This window comes from Pristis pectinata, chromosome 10 (assembly GCF_009764475.1).
Source record: "Pristis pectinata isolate sPriPec2 chromosome 10, sPriPec2.1.pri, whole genome shotgun sequence".
NCBI lineage: Eukaryota > Metazoa > Chordata > Chondrichthyes > Rhinopristiformes > Pristidae > Pristis > Pristis pectinata.
Window position 1 is genome coordinate 87,950,008 of NC_067414.1, and position 13,995 is coordinate 87,964,002.

Consider the following 13,995-nt stretch of genomic DNA (forward strand, 5'->3'; position numbering starts at 1 on the left):
GTAAAATGAAAGGTGATTTGGGGCTGTTGTGAATGTGCAGCAGAAAGCTATTTGTTCAGGATAGCTGAGATGGAGGTTCAGTAGTCAAGAAGTTGGCCCATTTAACCAGTAGGACATTTTTTTTGTGGTTGAGCTTTTACCTATTTGATAGTGCATTTACTTGTTCCAGTTTATCATTACCAAACAAATGTGGTTTACTTATCCAAGGAAAACTGAAAGGATTCTAGGATTTTATTTCTTTCACTTCTCTCTTGTGCCACAGTAATTAATATCAACCACTACTAATCTGTGACATCATGTAAATAATCAGAATTTGTGCTCTCACTCTCTTGTCACTCAACAGTATTATCTTTGCAATGCTACTGACTGATTGCATGCTAGAGTTGCATCAAAATGAGCTGCATACTGTTACATTGGGAATTCCTAAGACTATCATTAACATAGTTGAATTTTCAGCTTGTATTTCATTTCATTTATTAGTACCTAGGTGACCACGGCCCTGTTAGTAACGTAGGACTCTTAACTTGGCAAAATGTCCCAACGCACTTAACAGCAGTTTAATGAGATGAAAAATTGACTCCAAGCCAAGAAAGGAGATTAGCACAGGTGAATAAGGTCGAATAAATAGGTTTTAGGGGGGTCTTAAAAGGAGAGACAAAGAAGATGGGTAGGAGTTCCAGAGCCCCCCAGCACTGACAGCAGGGTGTGGGAAGTAGGAATTGAACAAGAGGCCAGGTTAGGAGGGACAGATTACAAGGAGGCAGTAGACCCAAAGGAGGTTACAAATGTGCTAAATTGGCAAGCCCGTAGGGAAATTTGTACATGAGAGTGAGAATTTAAAATTAGAGCAGTGGGAGGCAATGTGGGTCAACATTGCACGCTGCAGTATAGGATATAGCCTGCAAGGTGTCTCCAAAATTTCAGCACTGATTTATAGCTTAACAATATATGTTTTACCAAGGACATGTATTGGAATCTGCAGTTGAGAATAAAATAAGTCAAGGGCTTGATTTCACTACAGCAGAGAGCATTAATCTGAGTCAATGCATGATGAGCTGGAAAAAGCTCAGGAAGGGGGAGCTCCCCTGAGGCTTTCAGTATCGAACTAATGGTCATAAAGTTTTGTTCTGTAAATAAAGTACAGAAAAATTCCCTTTGGTCCACTGAGTCTGCACCAACCATTTATCACCCATTTACATTAATCACACTAATCCTATTTTGTTAAATTTTTTTTCATTAAATTTTATTTACAGCATGGTAACAGGCCCTTCCGGCCCAACGAGTCCACGCCGCCCATTTTAAAGCCAAATTAACCTACCCATACGTCTTTGCAATGTGGGAGGAAACCGGAGCACCCGGAGGAAACCCACGCAGACACGGGAGAACGTACAAACTCCTTACAGACAGCGGTGGGAATCAAACCCCGATCGCTGGCGCTGTAATAGCGTCGCGCTAAGCGCTACGCTACCATGTTGCCCTATGTTCCCACCCTCCCTAGATTCTACCACTCACTACACTAGGAGCAATTTACAGTGGGCAAATAACCTACCAGCCTGCATGTCTTTGGAGTGTGGGGGGAAATAAGTGCACTCGGAGGAAACCCATGTGCCCTCAGGGAGAACGTGCAAACTCCACACAGGCAACGCCGGCGGTCAGGATTGAATCCGGGCAGCAGCTCTACTAGCTTCGTCACTGTGCTGCCCCAAAGTAGACATTTTAAACCAATATAAATCACTTTTCCAGGATTATAATGTATAGTCATTGGCCTGAATTTTCCTATGGGGAATGATTTAAATCTGGCATGATTTAACTGTGAGCCATCTCAGAATCTCTCCACAGGCATGCACAAGTGCAGAACTCCTGAGACTCCTCGCTGCACCGTTTTGACTGGACTCCAATGTCAGACTGCACAGGGAGTCCAGCAGTGGTGCACTAACTTATTGCAGTCTTTAGCAAGCTGAGAAATCTGCTGGCTAAACCTACTTCAGGTTGAGCTGAAGACACGAGACTCGAGACATTAGATTGACCTGATGGAGGTTCGGGTACCTCATTCATTTCAATAGAGAGAAACAGTTGAGAAATGAGCAAGTTTTTGGTAAATTATTTTGTTGTTTTCTTGAGTAAATCCAGATATTTACTCTTTTTTGTGATTAGTACTTCTACTTTCACCATTTTTTCTTAATTAAGGAAATTAATTTTTGAGTTTTTGAAGGTTTATGAATGACAATTCACTCACAATACTGAAAGGCTTGGATAGAGTGGATGTGGAGAGTTTCCTTTAGTAGGAGAGTCTAGGATCCAAGGACACAGCCTCAGTAAAGTTACGTCCCTTTAGAATAGGGACGGAGGAATTTCTTAAGCCAGAGGGTGGTGAATCTGTGGAATTTGTTGCCACTGTGGAGACTGTCATTGGGTGTACCTAAGGCAGAGGTTGATAGGTTCTTGATTGGTAAAAGGGTTAAGGGTTACGGGGAGAAGGTGGAAGAATGGCGTTGAAAATAAAATCAGCCATGATTGAATGGTGGAACAGATTCGATGGGCTGATGGCCTAATTCTGCTCCTATATCTCGTGGTATTCACAATTATTCGAGTTGCTTGACATCTGGGTCAGCCAAGGGGATGTGGCTTTACTGGCTCTCAAAGCATTGACATGCAGGGGGTAGGGTCAGCATTGGTTTCCTTGTAGAAGATCTTGGTGGGTGACGCGCTCAAGATAAAAACTGGATTTTCGGGTGGGTGAGCTATGAGCTGCTTCAAGGTGATTCCAGTCCAGTATCTTGGAATCGCTTGTTTAATAGGAATAAAAATACTTTGGAAGATAGAATATATCAAAAAATGTTTTCTGAAGGTTAGAATGGCTATTTGTATAATTGATGTGATGCTAAAAAGCTTACACTGCTATTTTTTTTACCTGATTATGTAATGTTTTAATTTGAAGCTTTCTTCCAAGAATTCAATTGCTCTTTACATTCAGATGCCGATTCACACATTGAGCCTGTAACAGGGGCCTCTGCACAATACTAGTTCTCACAGTACACCGTGTCTTTGACTGCTGAAGCTTTAAGTTACTGTTATCTTTACAGGAGAGGAGAGGATCCATCCAGAGATTTCAGTCCAAGAAAGAGCCGAGTTGATCCCAATGGACGTGCCACCTGAGGTATGGATCGGTCGGGAGCTAAGGCGAATTGCAGATGACTTCACCGTTTACCATCAGACCGGAAGGGTAATTGATCTATTAAGAGTTTTATGTGTTACTTTGTAGCTACCTAATGATATAATGGCCATGGCCCATAGTTCATAGCTATGTACCTCTCTTGAGGTGAAGCTTCATCAATAACATTATAGAGTTACTGACATAGGAAGTACTCAGTGAACCAAATTATAAGACATGCATACAAATTAATTCCTCGTAGCCTAATATATTTGCATCAGAGTGTTGTACTTTGCCTCTGAATTTTATTCCATTGCCTTGCAATTATATAGTGTGACCAACAGGTGATGAATTTCCAGGTAGAATTCTTCTCTGTCACAGACTTTACCCAGTTCAGCTGCACTCGACAGACGAGTTCTACACCCCACCTCTCCTGAATTATGCTGTGGTACTTTTCCATGGTTTGCTGATTCATCACTAAAGAATCTCTTTCATAAGTCCGGGTGTCATTAGGCTCTTTAGTTACAAGAGACATCAGTATCCAGTTTGATACCATTCCCATCTACCATTTCACACATACATTTTCACCAGGAATTACTGGATAGCTCTTCACATCCTGTTTTCTCCCTCCTATGCCAGTGCTGCTTACCCTTCAAGATGGGTGTGGAGGTGTGTGAAAGGAGGGAGACTTGTAGGACATCAAAAAGCAATTTACATTAAAGTACTTAAAGTAAGGATGAGGTTTCGGGGTACTTGGAAGCTCATGATAAAATAGGCCAAAGTCAGCATGGCTTCCTTAAGGGGAGATCTTGCCTGACAAATCTGTTGGAATTCTTTGAGGAAGTAACAGGCAGGATAGACAAAGAGTCAGTGGATGTTGTTTACTTGGATTTTCAGAAGGCCTTTGACAAGGTGCCACACATTAGACTGCTAAACAGGATAGGAGCCTGTGGTATTATAGGGTAGTTACTAGCATGGATAGAAAATTGGCTGCCTGGCAGAAGGCAGAGAGTGGGAATAAAAGTGGCCTTTTCTGGTCAGCTGCTGGTGACTAGTGGTGTTCCGCAGGGGTTGGTGTTGGGTCCGCTGTTTTACACGTTATATGTTAATGATCTGTATGACAGAATTGAGGGCTGTGGCCAAGCTTGCGTATAATACCAAAAATAGGTGGCGGGGCAGGTAGTGTTGAGGAAGCAGAGAGTCTGCAGAAGGACTTGGACAGGTTAGGAGAATGGGCAAAAGTGGCAGATGGAATACAGCGTAGGGAAGTGTATGGTCATGCACTTTGGTAGAAGGAATAAAGGCGTGGACTATTTTCTAAACTGGGAGCGAATTCAGAAATCAGAGGTGCAAAGGGACTTGGGAGTCCTAGTGCAGGATTCCCTAAAGGTTAACTTGCAGGTTCAGTCAGTAGTAAGGAAGGCAAATGCAATGTTAGCATTCATTTCAAGAGGACTAGAATATAAAAGCAAGGATGTAATGCTGAGCAGTTTTGGGCCCCATATCTAAGGAAGGATGTGCTGGCATTGGAGAGGGTCCAGAGGAGGTTTATGAGAATGATCCTGGGAATGAAAGGGTTAATGTACAAGGAGTATTTGATGGCTCTGGGCCCGTACTCATTGGAGTTTAGAAGGGTGGGGTGGGGGGATCTCATTGAAACTTAGGGAATATTGAAAGACCTGGATAGAGTGGATGTGGAGAGGGTGTTGCCAGTTATATCATGGGAGAGTTTAGGACCAGAGGGGACAGCCTCAGAATAAATGGACATCCCTTTAGAACAGATGAGGAGGAATTTCTTTAGCCAGAGGGTGGTGAATCTGTGGAATTCATTGCACAGATGGCTGTGGAGGCCAAGTCATTGGGTATATTTAAAGCAGAGGTTGATAAGTTCTTGATTAGTAAGAGCGTCAAAGGTTACAGGGAGAAGGCAGGAGAATGGGGTTGAGAGGGAAAAATAAATCAGTCATGATCAAATGGCGGAACAGACTCGATGGGCCAAATGGTCTAAGTCTGCTCCTATGTCTTATGGTCTTGCTTTGGGAGTCTAGTCACCACTGTAGCGTAGAAAACCTGATAGTCAGTTTGTTCAAAGCAAGCTTCCACAAACAACAACAGTGATTATGACCAGATAATTTGTTTTTGGGATGTTATGGGAGAGCTTAACATTTGACCAGAATAACATGCTCTGAGGTGAATTACTAACAAACCCATCAGCTTGGCAACAGAGAAACAACTAATTCCGCTGCTCTTGGTAATGTCTAATGCCAGGCAGTCATGACATATGACCATGTTATCAAAAGCGTTCGGTATATTTGGCTGGAGCTCTGACCTAACCACGGCAACAGATCAGTTTCGTTGCCTTTTTTTTTGTTCAACTAAACCACAATAGTCATAGGTGGTGCTCACCGTAGGGGGAAGGTAGACCATAACATCTAGTATTGCTTAGTACAATTGCATTGTTCTATTTATATTGTAAGGGGAATGCTATGTCATCTGTTGTATTATTTTAGAAGACCATAGGACATGGCAGTGTACTTTACAACCAATGAATTAATTTTAAAGTGTAGTCATTATTGCAAATTTGTAAATGTAGTGGTCTACTTAAACTTGTCTTCCATGGACAGGATGGTGACAAACATCAGATAACCTGTTTTTGTGCTGGTTATTGAGGAATAAGTATTAACTGGAACAGCAGGGACAATTCTTTTGGCTCTTTGTCATAGTGTCATGAGATTTCAGAACCTCCTTGGACTGCCTGGTCTAACAAATACTCCCCTGCACACTTCCTCACTGGGATGCCAGTTTAGACTTTTGTGTTAAGTTCTATGGAGTGGGACAAAATTGCTACAAGAACACTCCATAGATTTGCTCAGTTGAGATTTGATCATAATGTCATGATTTGGATCACATTCGTTGTTTTTAGTCATTTTTTTCAGGAGGTGGGCATTGCTGGTCAGAACAGCATTTATTGCCTGTCTCTAATTGATGAGTGGTGGAGAGCTGTTCTTGAGATGCTGCTATCCTTCCTGTGAAGCTACATCAGCTGTGGTGTTGGGTAGGGTGGGGGGATGTTCCAGCATTTCGACCCAGTGATGATGAAGGACCAACAGTATATTTCCAAGTCAGGATGGTGTGCGACTTGTTGGGGAACCTGCAAGTTCCCGTTTGCCTGGTGCCCTTGTCAGTCTTGCTGGTAAATGCAACCAGCGATCTGCTGGAGGAACTCGGCAGGTTGAGCAGCATGGATGGAAGGAATTGTTGACGTTTCAGGTCGAAACCCTGTATCAGGATCTGACTTCCTCCAGCAGATTGTTCGTTGCTCCGGATTCCAGCATCTGCCATCTCTTGTGTCTCCTTACTGGTAAATGCTCTGAGTTTGGGAGGTGCTGTTGGAGTAACCTGGATGAATGACTGTGATGTATTTTATAGATAGCACACACTGCAGCCAAAGTGCATTCTGCATGACAACACTTCCCTATAATGACATAAATGTTGCTTTTTTAAAATGCAATTATGTAAAGGGTAGGTTCTTTCTTCCTTCATAATAAGGACTTACTCCCCTATTCATAGAGAAGATTTCTCATTAGGGGTTATAAAACCGTTGGCTCTCCAAAGCCTCGTCCAGTAGCTATTATGTACTACTGAGGTTTGGGTGTTTGGCACATGGAGAGACCACAAATGGGAGTTCAGTGACCAGTTTTAGTCTTATTTAAGGAAGGATATGCTTGTGTTAGAGATGGCACAGCTAAGTTTTACTGGGTTAAATTCCTGAGATAAGGGTGTTAACCCATGAGGAAAGATTGGGTAGAATGGGGATGGACTCACAGAAGTTTGAAAGAATGATAGGTGATTTCATTGAAATCTGTAAAATTCTGTGAACTAATGGGTTTTAATGCCACGATTTTTTCTATGGTGAAGTCTAGGATTATGGGGTATAGGACAAAGGATAAAAGGCTATCCATTTAAGGCTGATAAGAGGGAGTTGCTGCTTTGGGGCCCGTGAATCTTTGGAATTCTCTTCAGATGTTGAGTCATTAAATACATTCAAGGCAGAATGATTTTTGGACTATGGGGAAAATCAACGTTTATGGGGATTGAGCAGAAGAGTAGAGTTGACATGAGATTTCAGATCGGCCATGATCTCACTGAGTGGCAGAGAAGACTTCAGAGGATGCCTGGCCTTCTGCTGTCTTTTATTTTCTATCACAGCTTAAGATACACAGCACTGAAACTGATAGTGGGTGCCAGTGAGTTATCTGGAAGTAAACCATCTTCTCATGGCAATTTAGAACATAGAAAAACTACGGCACAATTCAGGCCCTTCGGCCTACAACGCTGTGCTGAACATGTCCCTACCCTAGAAATTACTAGGCTTTACCCATAGTCCTCTATTTTACTCAGCTCCATGTACCTATCCAACAGTCTCTTGAAAGACCCTATCGTATCCGCCTCCACCACCGTTTCCGGCAGCCCATTCCACGCACTCACTACTCTCTGAGTAAAAAAACTTACCCCTGACATCTCCTCTATATCTACTCCCCAGCACCTTAAACCTATGTCCTCTTGTGGCCACCATTTCAGCCCTGGGGAAAAGCCTCTGACTATCCACTCGATCAATACCTCTCATCTTATACACCTCTATCAGGTCCCCCCTCATCCTCCGTCTCTCCAATGAAAAAAGGCCAAGTTCCCTCAACCTGCTTTCATGAGGCATGCTCCGCATTCCAGGCAGCATCCTTGTAAATCTCCTCTGCACCCTCGCTATGGCTTCCACATCTTTCCTGTAGTGAGGCGACCAGAACTGAGCACAATACTCCAAGTGGGGTCTGACCAGGGACCTATATAGCTGCAACAATACCTCTTGGCTCCTAAATTCAATTCCCTGATTGATGAAGGACAATACAGCATATGCCTTCTTAACCACAGAGTCAACCTGCGCAGCCGCTTTTAGCGTCCTATGGACTCAGACCCCAAGATCCCTCTGATCCTCCACACTGTCAAGAGTCCTACCATTAATACTATATTCCGCCAACATATTTGACCTACCAAAGTGAACCACTTCACACTTATCTGGGTTGAACTGCATCTGCCACTTCTCAGCCCAACTCAGCATCCTATCTATGTCCCTCTGTAACCTCTGACAGCCCTCCAAACTATCCACAACGCCCCCAACCTTCGTGTCATCCGCAAACTTACTAACCCACCCCTCCACTTCCTTATCCAGGTAATTTATAAAAATCACAAAGAGTAAGGGTCCCAGTACAGATCCCTGAGGTATACCACTGGTCACCGACCTCCACTCAGAATACGACCCTTCAGCAACCACTCTTTGCCTTCTGTGGGCTGGCCAGTTCTGGACCCACACTGCAATGTCCCCTTGGATCCCATGTCTCCTCACCTTCTCCATAAGTCTCGCATGGGGTACCTTATCAAACGCCTTGCTGAAATCCATATACACTACATCTACTGCTCTCCCTTCATTGATGTGCTTAGTCACATCCTCAAAAAATTCAATCAGGCTCGTTAGACAGGACCTGCCCTTGACAAAGCCATGCTGACTATTCCTAATCATATTATACCTCTCCAAATGTTCATAAATCCTGCCTCTTAGGATCTTCTCCATCAGCTTACCAACCACTGAGGTAAGACTCACCGGTCTATAATTCCCTGGGCTATCCCTACTCTCCTTGAATAAGGGAACAACATCCGCAACCCTCCAATCTTCCGGAACCTCTCCTGTCTCCATGGACGACGGAAAGATCATCGTCAGAGGCTCTGCAATCTCCTCCCTCACCTCCCACAGCAACCTGGGGTACATCTCATCCGGTCCCGGCGACTTATCTAACTTGATGCTTTCCAACTCCTCTTTCCTAATATGTACATGCTCAAGCTTTTCAGGCCGCTGCAAGTCCCCACTACAATCCCCCAGATCTTTTTCTATAGTGAATACTGACGTAAAGTATTCATTAAGTACCTCCACTATTTCTTCTGGATCCATACACACTTTCCCACTGCTGCACTTGATAGGCCCTATCCTTTCGCATCTAATCCTTTTACTCTTCACATACTTGTAGAACACCTTGGGGTTTTCCTTAATCCTGCCCACCAAGGCCTTCTCATGTCCCCTTCTGGCTCTCCTAATCTCTTTCTTAAGTTCCTTCCTTTTAGCCTTGTACTCTTCCAGATCTCTAACATTACCTAGCTCTCTGTACCTTTTGTATGCTTTTCTTTTCCTTTTGACTAGATTTATTATAGACTTCGTACACCACGGTTTATTGTAAATTAGTTAGATTTTGTTACAGATTGGGCTTGTGAACAAAGTAAAGGTTTCACTTTCTCCTAAATTGAAGGAATCGTTAACCAGCATTAAAGGCCTTGTATATAAAAAAAAGTACTGGGAAGGTATTGGTTTATTCCCTGGTCTGAGCAGAGTGGTCACAGTTGGCTTCAGAGACCTTGGCTTAGGAGAGTCAGTCGGCATTGGTGTCTTCTTTTAGTTTGAATCCACCGCTCGTTCCTGGAAAAGGTAGATGTTGGCTGAAAATTGTCTGTTATAGTCACCTGTCCACTGTGCAGTCAAATGAGCTGCAAACTGAATTTAGAATCAAGCAGAACATAAACTGGTCTTTCAGCCTATCAGGGCTGCGCGCTCCCATTTGCACTGATCCCTTTTTGTACTCCCCATATTCCCGCCAGATCCTAGCAATAACCTGCATGCAATTTACAGTGGCTAGTTAACCTATGAGTACACGTCTTTAGGATGTAGGAGGAAACTGGAGCATCCAGAGGGAGAACATACAAACCTCATACAGACAGCACCGGAGGTCAGGATTGAACCCAGATTGCTGGAGCTGTGAGACTGATTTGAAGAATAGGCATTGAGGAAGGACATGCCTTTGGAATATTATCGAATTTCTCAAAAGCCAGGAAAATACAGGTGGAAGTGTTAATAATTAAAACCAGGTGCAAAGGTCCATATACCTTTCAATGAAATTTAACCATCTAAATAACTAAGCAGCAAATCAGAACATTTTTTTGAAATTGGCTCTGAATTATGGACATTTACTCAGAAAACAATTAGCTTTTTTTTAAACCCACTGTGTTTACAGACAAGAATCACTAAACACCATGAATTAATTATTTAATGCTATTTTGAAATTGGATATTCCCTTTTTATTCATATATAGTGTTGTGATTCGATCATATGAATTTCTGTGAACTGATGCGATTTCCTCATGTACGAATATATGTTGGTTAACCACATGGGTTGTCCAGCTGTTGTCATTTTACAGTTTGGTTGCAACTTTTTTGCAGATTGCAACTCATTGTACTTGACAGTGGCTTTGCTAACTGGGGAAGGGAGCCTTAAAACCATGGAACAGCTTAAACGAGCAGCAGGTCTGTCAAAGTTTGGACGCCTGATTGGATGGTTTAGATTTGCATAGCCAATTGTCTGATTAGATATTTTCACTCTCAAAGGGAAGTTTTGTGGTGTTAGTGTAAGAAGTCACAGGGTTTAAGAATATTGTGTGCTTCAGGTTCATGGAAGGGGATGTGGAGTTGGCATTGCTGCAGACAAGCAGGGAGTTTGAAGGGAAAGCAGAAGTATAAATGAGAGAACGGTAAAAAAATAGTTTGTATATATAAAAAAAAACAAGGAACATTTTTAAAAGTTAACAAAAGCAAGCAAAATACATTTTAAGAATATATTTTTTGTCTTTTCCTACCCCTAGGTTTGTTATTACCTGTAGAACTGCATGTTATACAGTCATTAGTAATGACTTGAGAAAGATGCCTTCTTTCACGTTTCCACCACTGACCTGCCCCAAGTCAGGTCCATGCAGGCCATAGACATGAATATGCCTCCACTATACCTTCGCTGTTACATTTACTGAAGAAGTAAACAGCTCTTTAGATAATACTCTTATGTGCATGTGCAACTCGTGTAGAATGTGGTCCAGGAGACCACCTACTCAGTTCCTGGTTGGGATACAATGTTTAAAGAGAGAACTTTCTTTCTGAGAAAATGAGACATTGTGACGGTGATTTATTATGTGAAAACAAAGCAGGTGGTACCACCTCAAGCAATAATTTAGTTTCAAAACAGGCTATGCCTGCGCACATATTAGAAAGTACCAACTGAAGACTTCATAATGGACAGACTTGTTATGGTTACCACAGGCTATGAAGAACCTCGTCCAGAATAGCAGACACAGCTCACTGTTCTATAACTATTCATATCATCCCTTCCCTTCCCATCCCATCTGGAAGCAGCTATAACCAAAAGAGCAGCGTTCCCTTGGAATGTTGGCCTAGATTACACACTGCCAAAACCTTCTGACCTACAGGAGCAAGTGCTAACAAACTGAAGATGTTGCAACAAATTGTTTGGTGATTACTGTTCTTCTCTAACAATAGCTGGATGGCACTCAGCAGTACTGAGCGGTTCCATAATGCCAAGCTGCAGGAAAATGAAGAATACATGCTACTTTGTGGAGAGAATTATACTTCTACTAATCACTACAAATCGAGCCATATTTGCTTTCAAGAGGGTGGGGTGTTATGAAAACACTATAAACAGATTGTTTCGATTTAATGCATATGAGATCAGTTTCTATTTAATACAGCCACGCCATATATACAAAAGAAAATAGTAAAAATTCTTCGTCAAACTGATATTGTCTGACATCTGTGGGGCAGCTGTTCCACTACACTAAGATTGTAAAATTAACGTTCTTGTTGAATACCCAAATAAAACTTCAACACATTCATGATTAATTTGCTTCAGTTTTTGTAAGCACTGAATAATTCTGGTTTCTTTATCCTTTTATGGGTTGGTGGGGGTATTGGCAAGCTTTTATTGACCATTCCAGGATATCCTTCAGAAGATGATGGTGGTGAACTTCCTTCTTGAACTGCTGCTGTCCTTATGGTGAAGGTAGTCACCAAGGATTTCCAGGATTTAGATCCAATCATGATGAAGGAATGGGCAATGTACTTCCAAGCCAGGATAGAGATTGTGATAAAAGGGAACTTTCATGTTGTGGCATTCCCTTGCACCTGCTGCCCTTGGTAGAGATCCTGCCCATAGGCATGGAAGAAACTTCAGCATTTGCATTGCATTTCAGTGCATTTTATAGATCCTAGAGCTTCTCTGTGGATTGTCACCTTGTCGTGGTGGAGAAGCTTGTGTGGTCCTGAGATCCTGAGAGCGATGCCGTCTGGAGCTATGCTCCTGGTAGGGTCACCCATGGCGGTGAGGTCCCTGACAAAGAACAATCCAACCAAGACCTCAACGGTGGAACAGGCGGACAAAGTTATTTCCAACTCAACGGCTGTGAAGGCGGATGAAGACTGCAAAAAATCCATCAGCTCCAATCATCGTGGTTTCCGTGCCATTGGAATCAGTTGGTTGATTTGTGAAGTATCGTGTGCCTTTTGTAGTGTAACATCAAGTACACGCACAGGTGTCTTTGCTCTGTGGGCTACTTCTCAAGTCTTTTGGTGATTGGGGGAGGGTGACGGGAGCAGGCAATGTGATGGCTGGAAGCTCCTAGTCAAGAACCGGCTCGAAAGCATAAGCCACTTGAGAGCCCATAAATAGATGAACGGAACGAAGACCGTTATCCTCGACCTCGAGGGATAGCCACGACGAGATCCCAGAGATGATTATTGGAGGAAATGAATATTTCAAATGGTGGATGGAATGCCAATCAAGTGGTTACTTTGCCTTTGAATGATGTTGCATATTCCAAAACATCCCATCACGCTTTTGACATGCCTTGTTGATAAATGTTCCAGGAGTCGGGAGGTAAATCACTCAGCACAGGATATCTAGTTGGATTTGTAAGCACAGTATTTATTTGACAGCTTGTTACATAATTTGTCAGTATTGCCCCTAGAATTATTAGGGACGTAGTGGCAGTAGTAACATCATTGAATGTCAAAGGGAAGTGTTTCCACTCTCTTCTTGGAGATGGTCATAGATTGGTATTTGCACTTGTGAGCCTATTGTTGTCTAGGTCTTGCTACATACAGGCACTTTTTTATTATTTTGGACACTAGAATTTTTAACCACTATTCTATCCATTGGTAATCTTGCTAACATCTAAGGGCAAACTATACTAAAGACCAAGTTAGGATAACTGAGTAAAATTTTGTTTTCATTGCATGGAATTCCACAATTTGTAGGCTGTATTTTGAGAATCACCTTGCATAAAACAAACCTAGAATGTATATTACCACCTTTGTAAATGTTTTCTTTCCCTCAGTTCTTATCATAGTTTATCTTAGATCACTTTCCATGACATTACTCGCATTGTGTTGGATCCCAGCAGAGGGTATAAACTTTCCTTCACAGTCAACTGAAAAACAGTGGGAACTAATTGGTAACTTCTTAATCTTTACCTGTTACCACCTTACTACTGTCCCCATAGGGTGCCATCTCTCACAGTCAACCTTATAGTGTTGCTGAAATTTCAAAATAAACATCTTTAAGTTGAAAAAAAGTTGAATGTTATTGATGTTACTCTTGTTGTGCCCTCTCTGTCCAATGCTCTGCTGCATTTGAGGGCAGGAGATGTGTGATCCTTTTAAGATTTGCAGGTACTGTATGCAAGCAACTGTGTCAACTTGTCACTGCAGATTTTCCCACTCCATTGACTTGATAGGGTGACACTTGCATCAATAGCATCATTGCATGCATTTTAAAACTTTGTTTCTGCACGTATCTCGGTCCATCCCTCAGCTAGGTCATTTCCCAAGTTTTGTTTTTCACTTCCACCAACTTCCCTGGCCTTGCTCTTTTTTTCTTTCCTGTTTCTTTCTCTCCCATTTTGGAATGT

At 42.4% G+C, this 13,995-nt stretch overlaps 1 protein-coding gene and 1 long non-coding RNA gene across 9 annotated transcripts in view; one reads left to right on the plus strand and one right to left on the minus strand.

Annotated features, from left to right (window-relative positions):
* The window catches only part of LOC127574874 (uncharacterized), a 460,663-nt gene that overhangs the window by 65,653 nt on the left and 381,015 nt on the right, over positions 1 to 13,995 (minus strand). The window lies entirely within an intron of this gene.
* The window catches only part of LOC127574873 (bcl-2-like protein 11), a 53,222-nt gene that overhangs the window by 8,216 nt on the left and 31,011 nt on the right, over positions 1 to 13,995 (plus strand). For 5 of the 7 annotated variants that reach the window (XM_052024333.1, XM_052024334.1, XM_052024330.1 and 2 more), the window contains exon 3: positions 3,084 to 3,223. In XM_052024333.1, coding sequence (XP_051880293.1) covers positions 3,084 to 3,223 — 140 coding nt within the window. Of the gene's footprint in view, positions 1 to 3,083; positions 3,224 to 11,569; positions 11,904 to 13,995 lie in introns of those variants that run through there. The other 2 variants (XM_052024332.1, XR_007956965.1) reach the window with 2 other exon arrangements.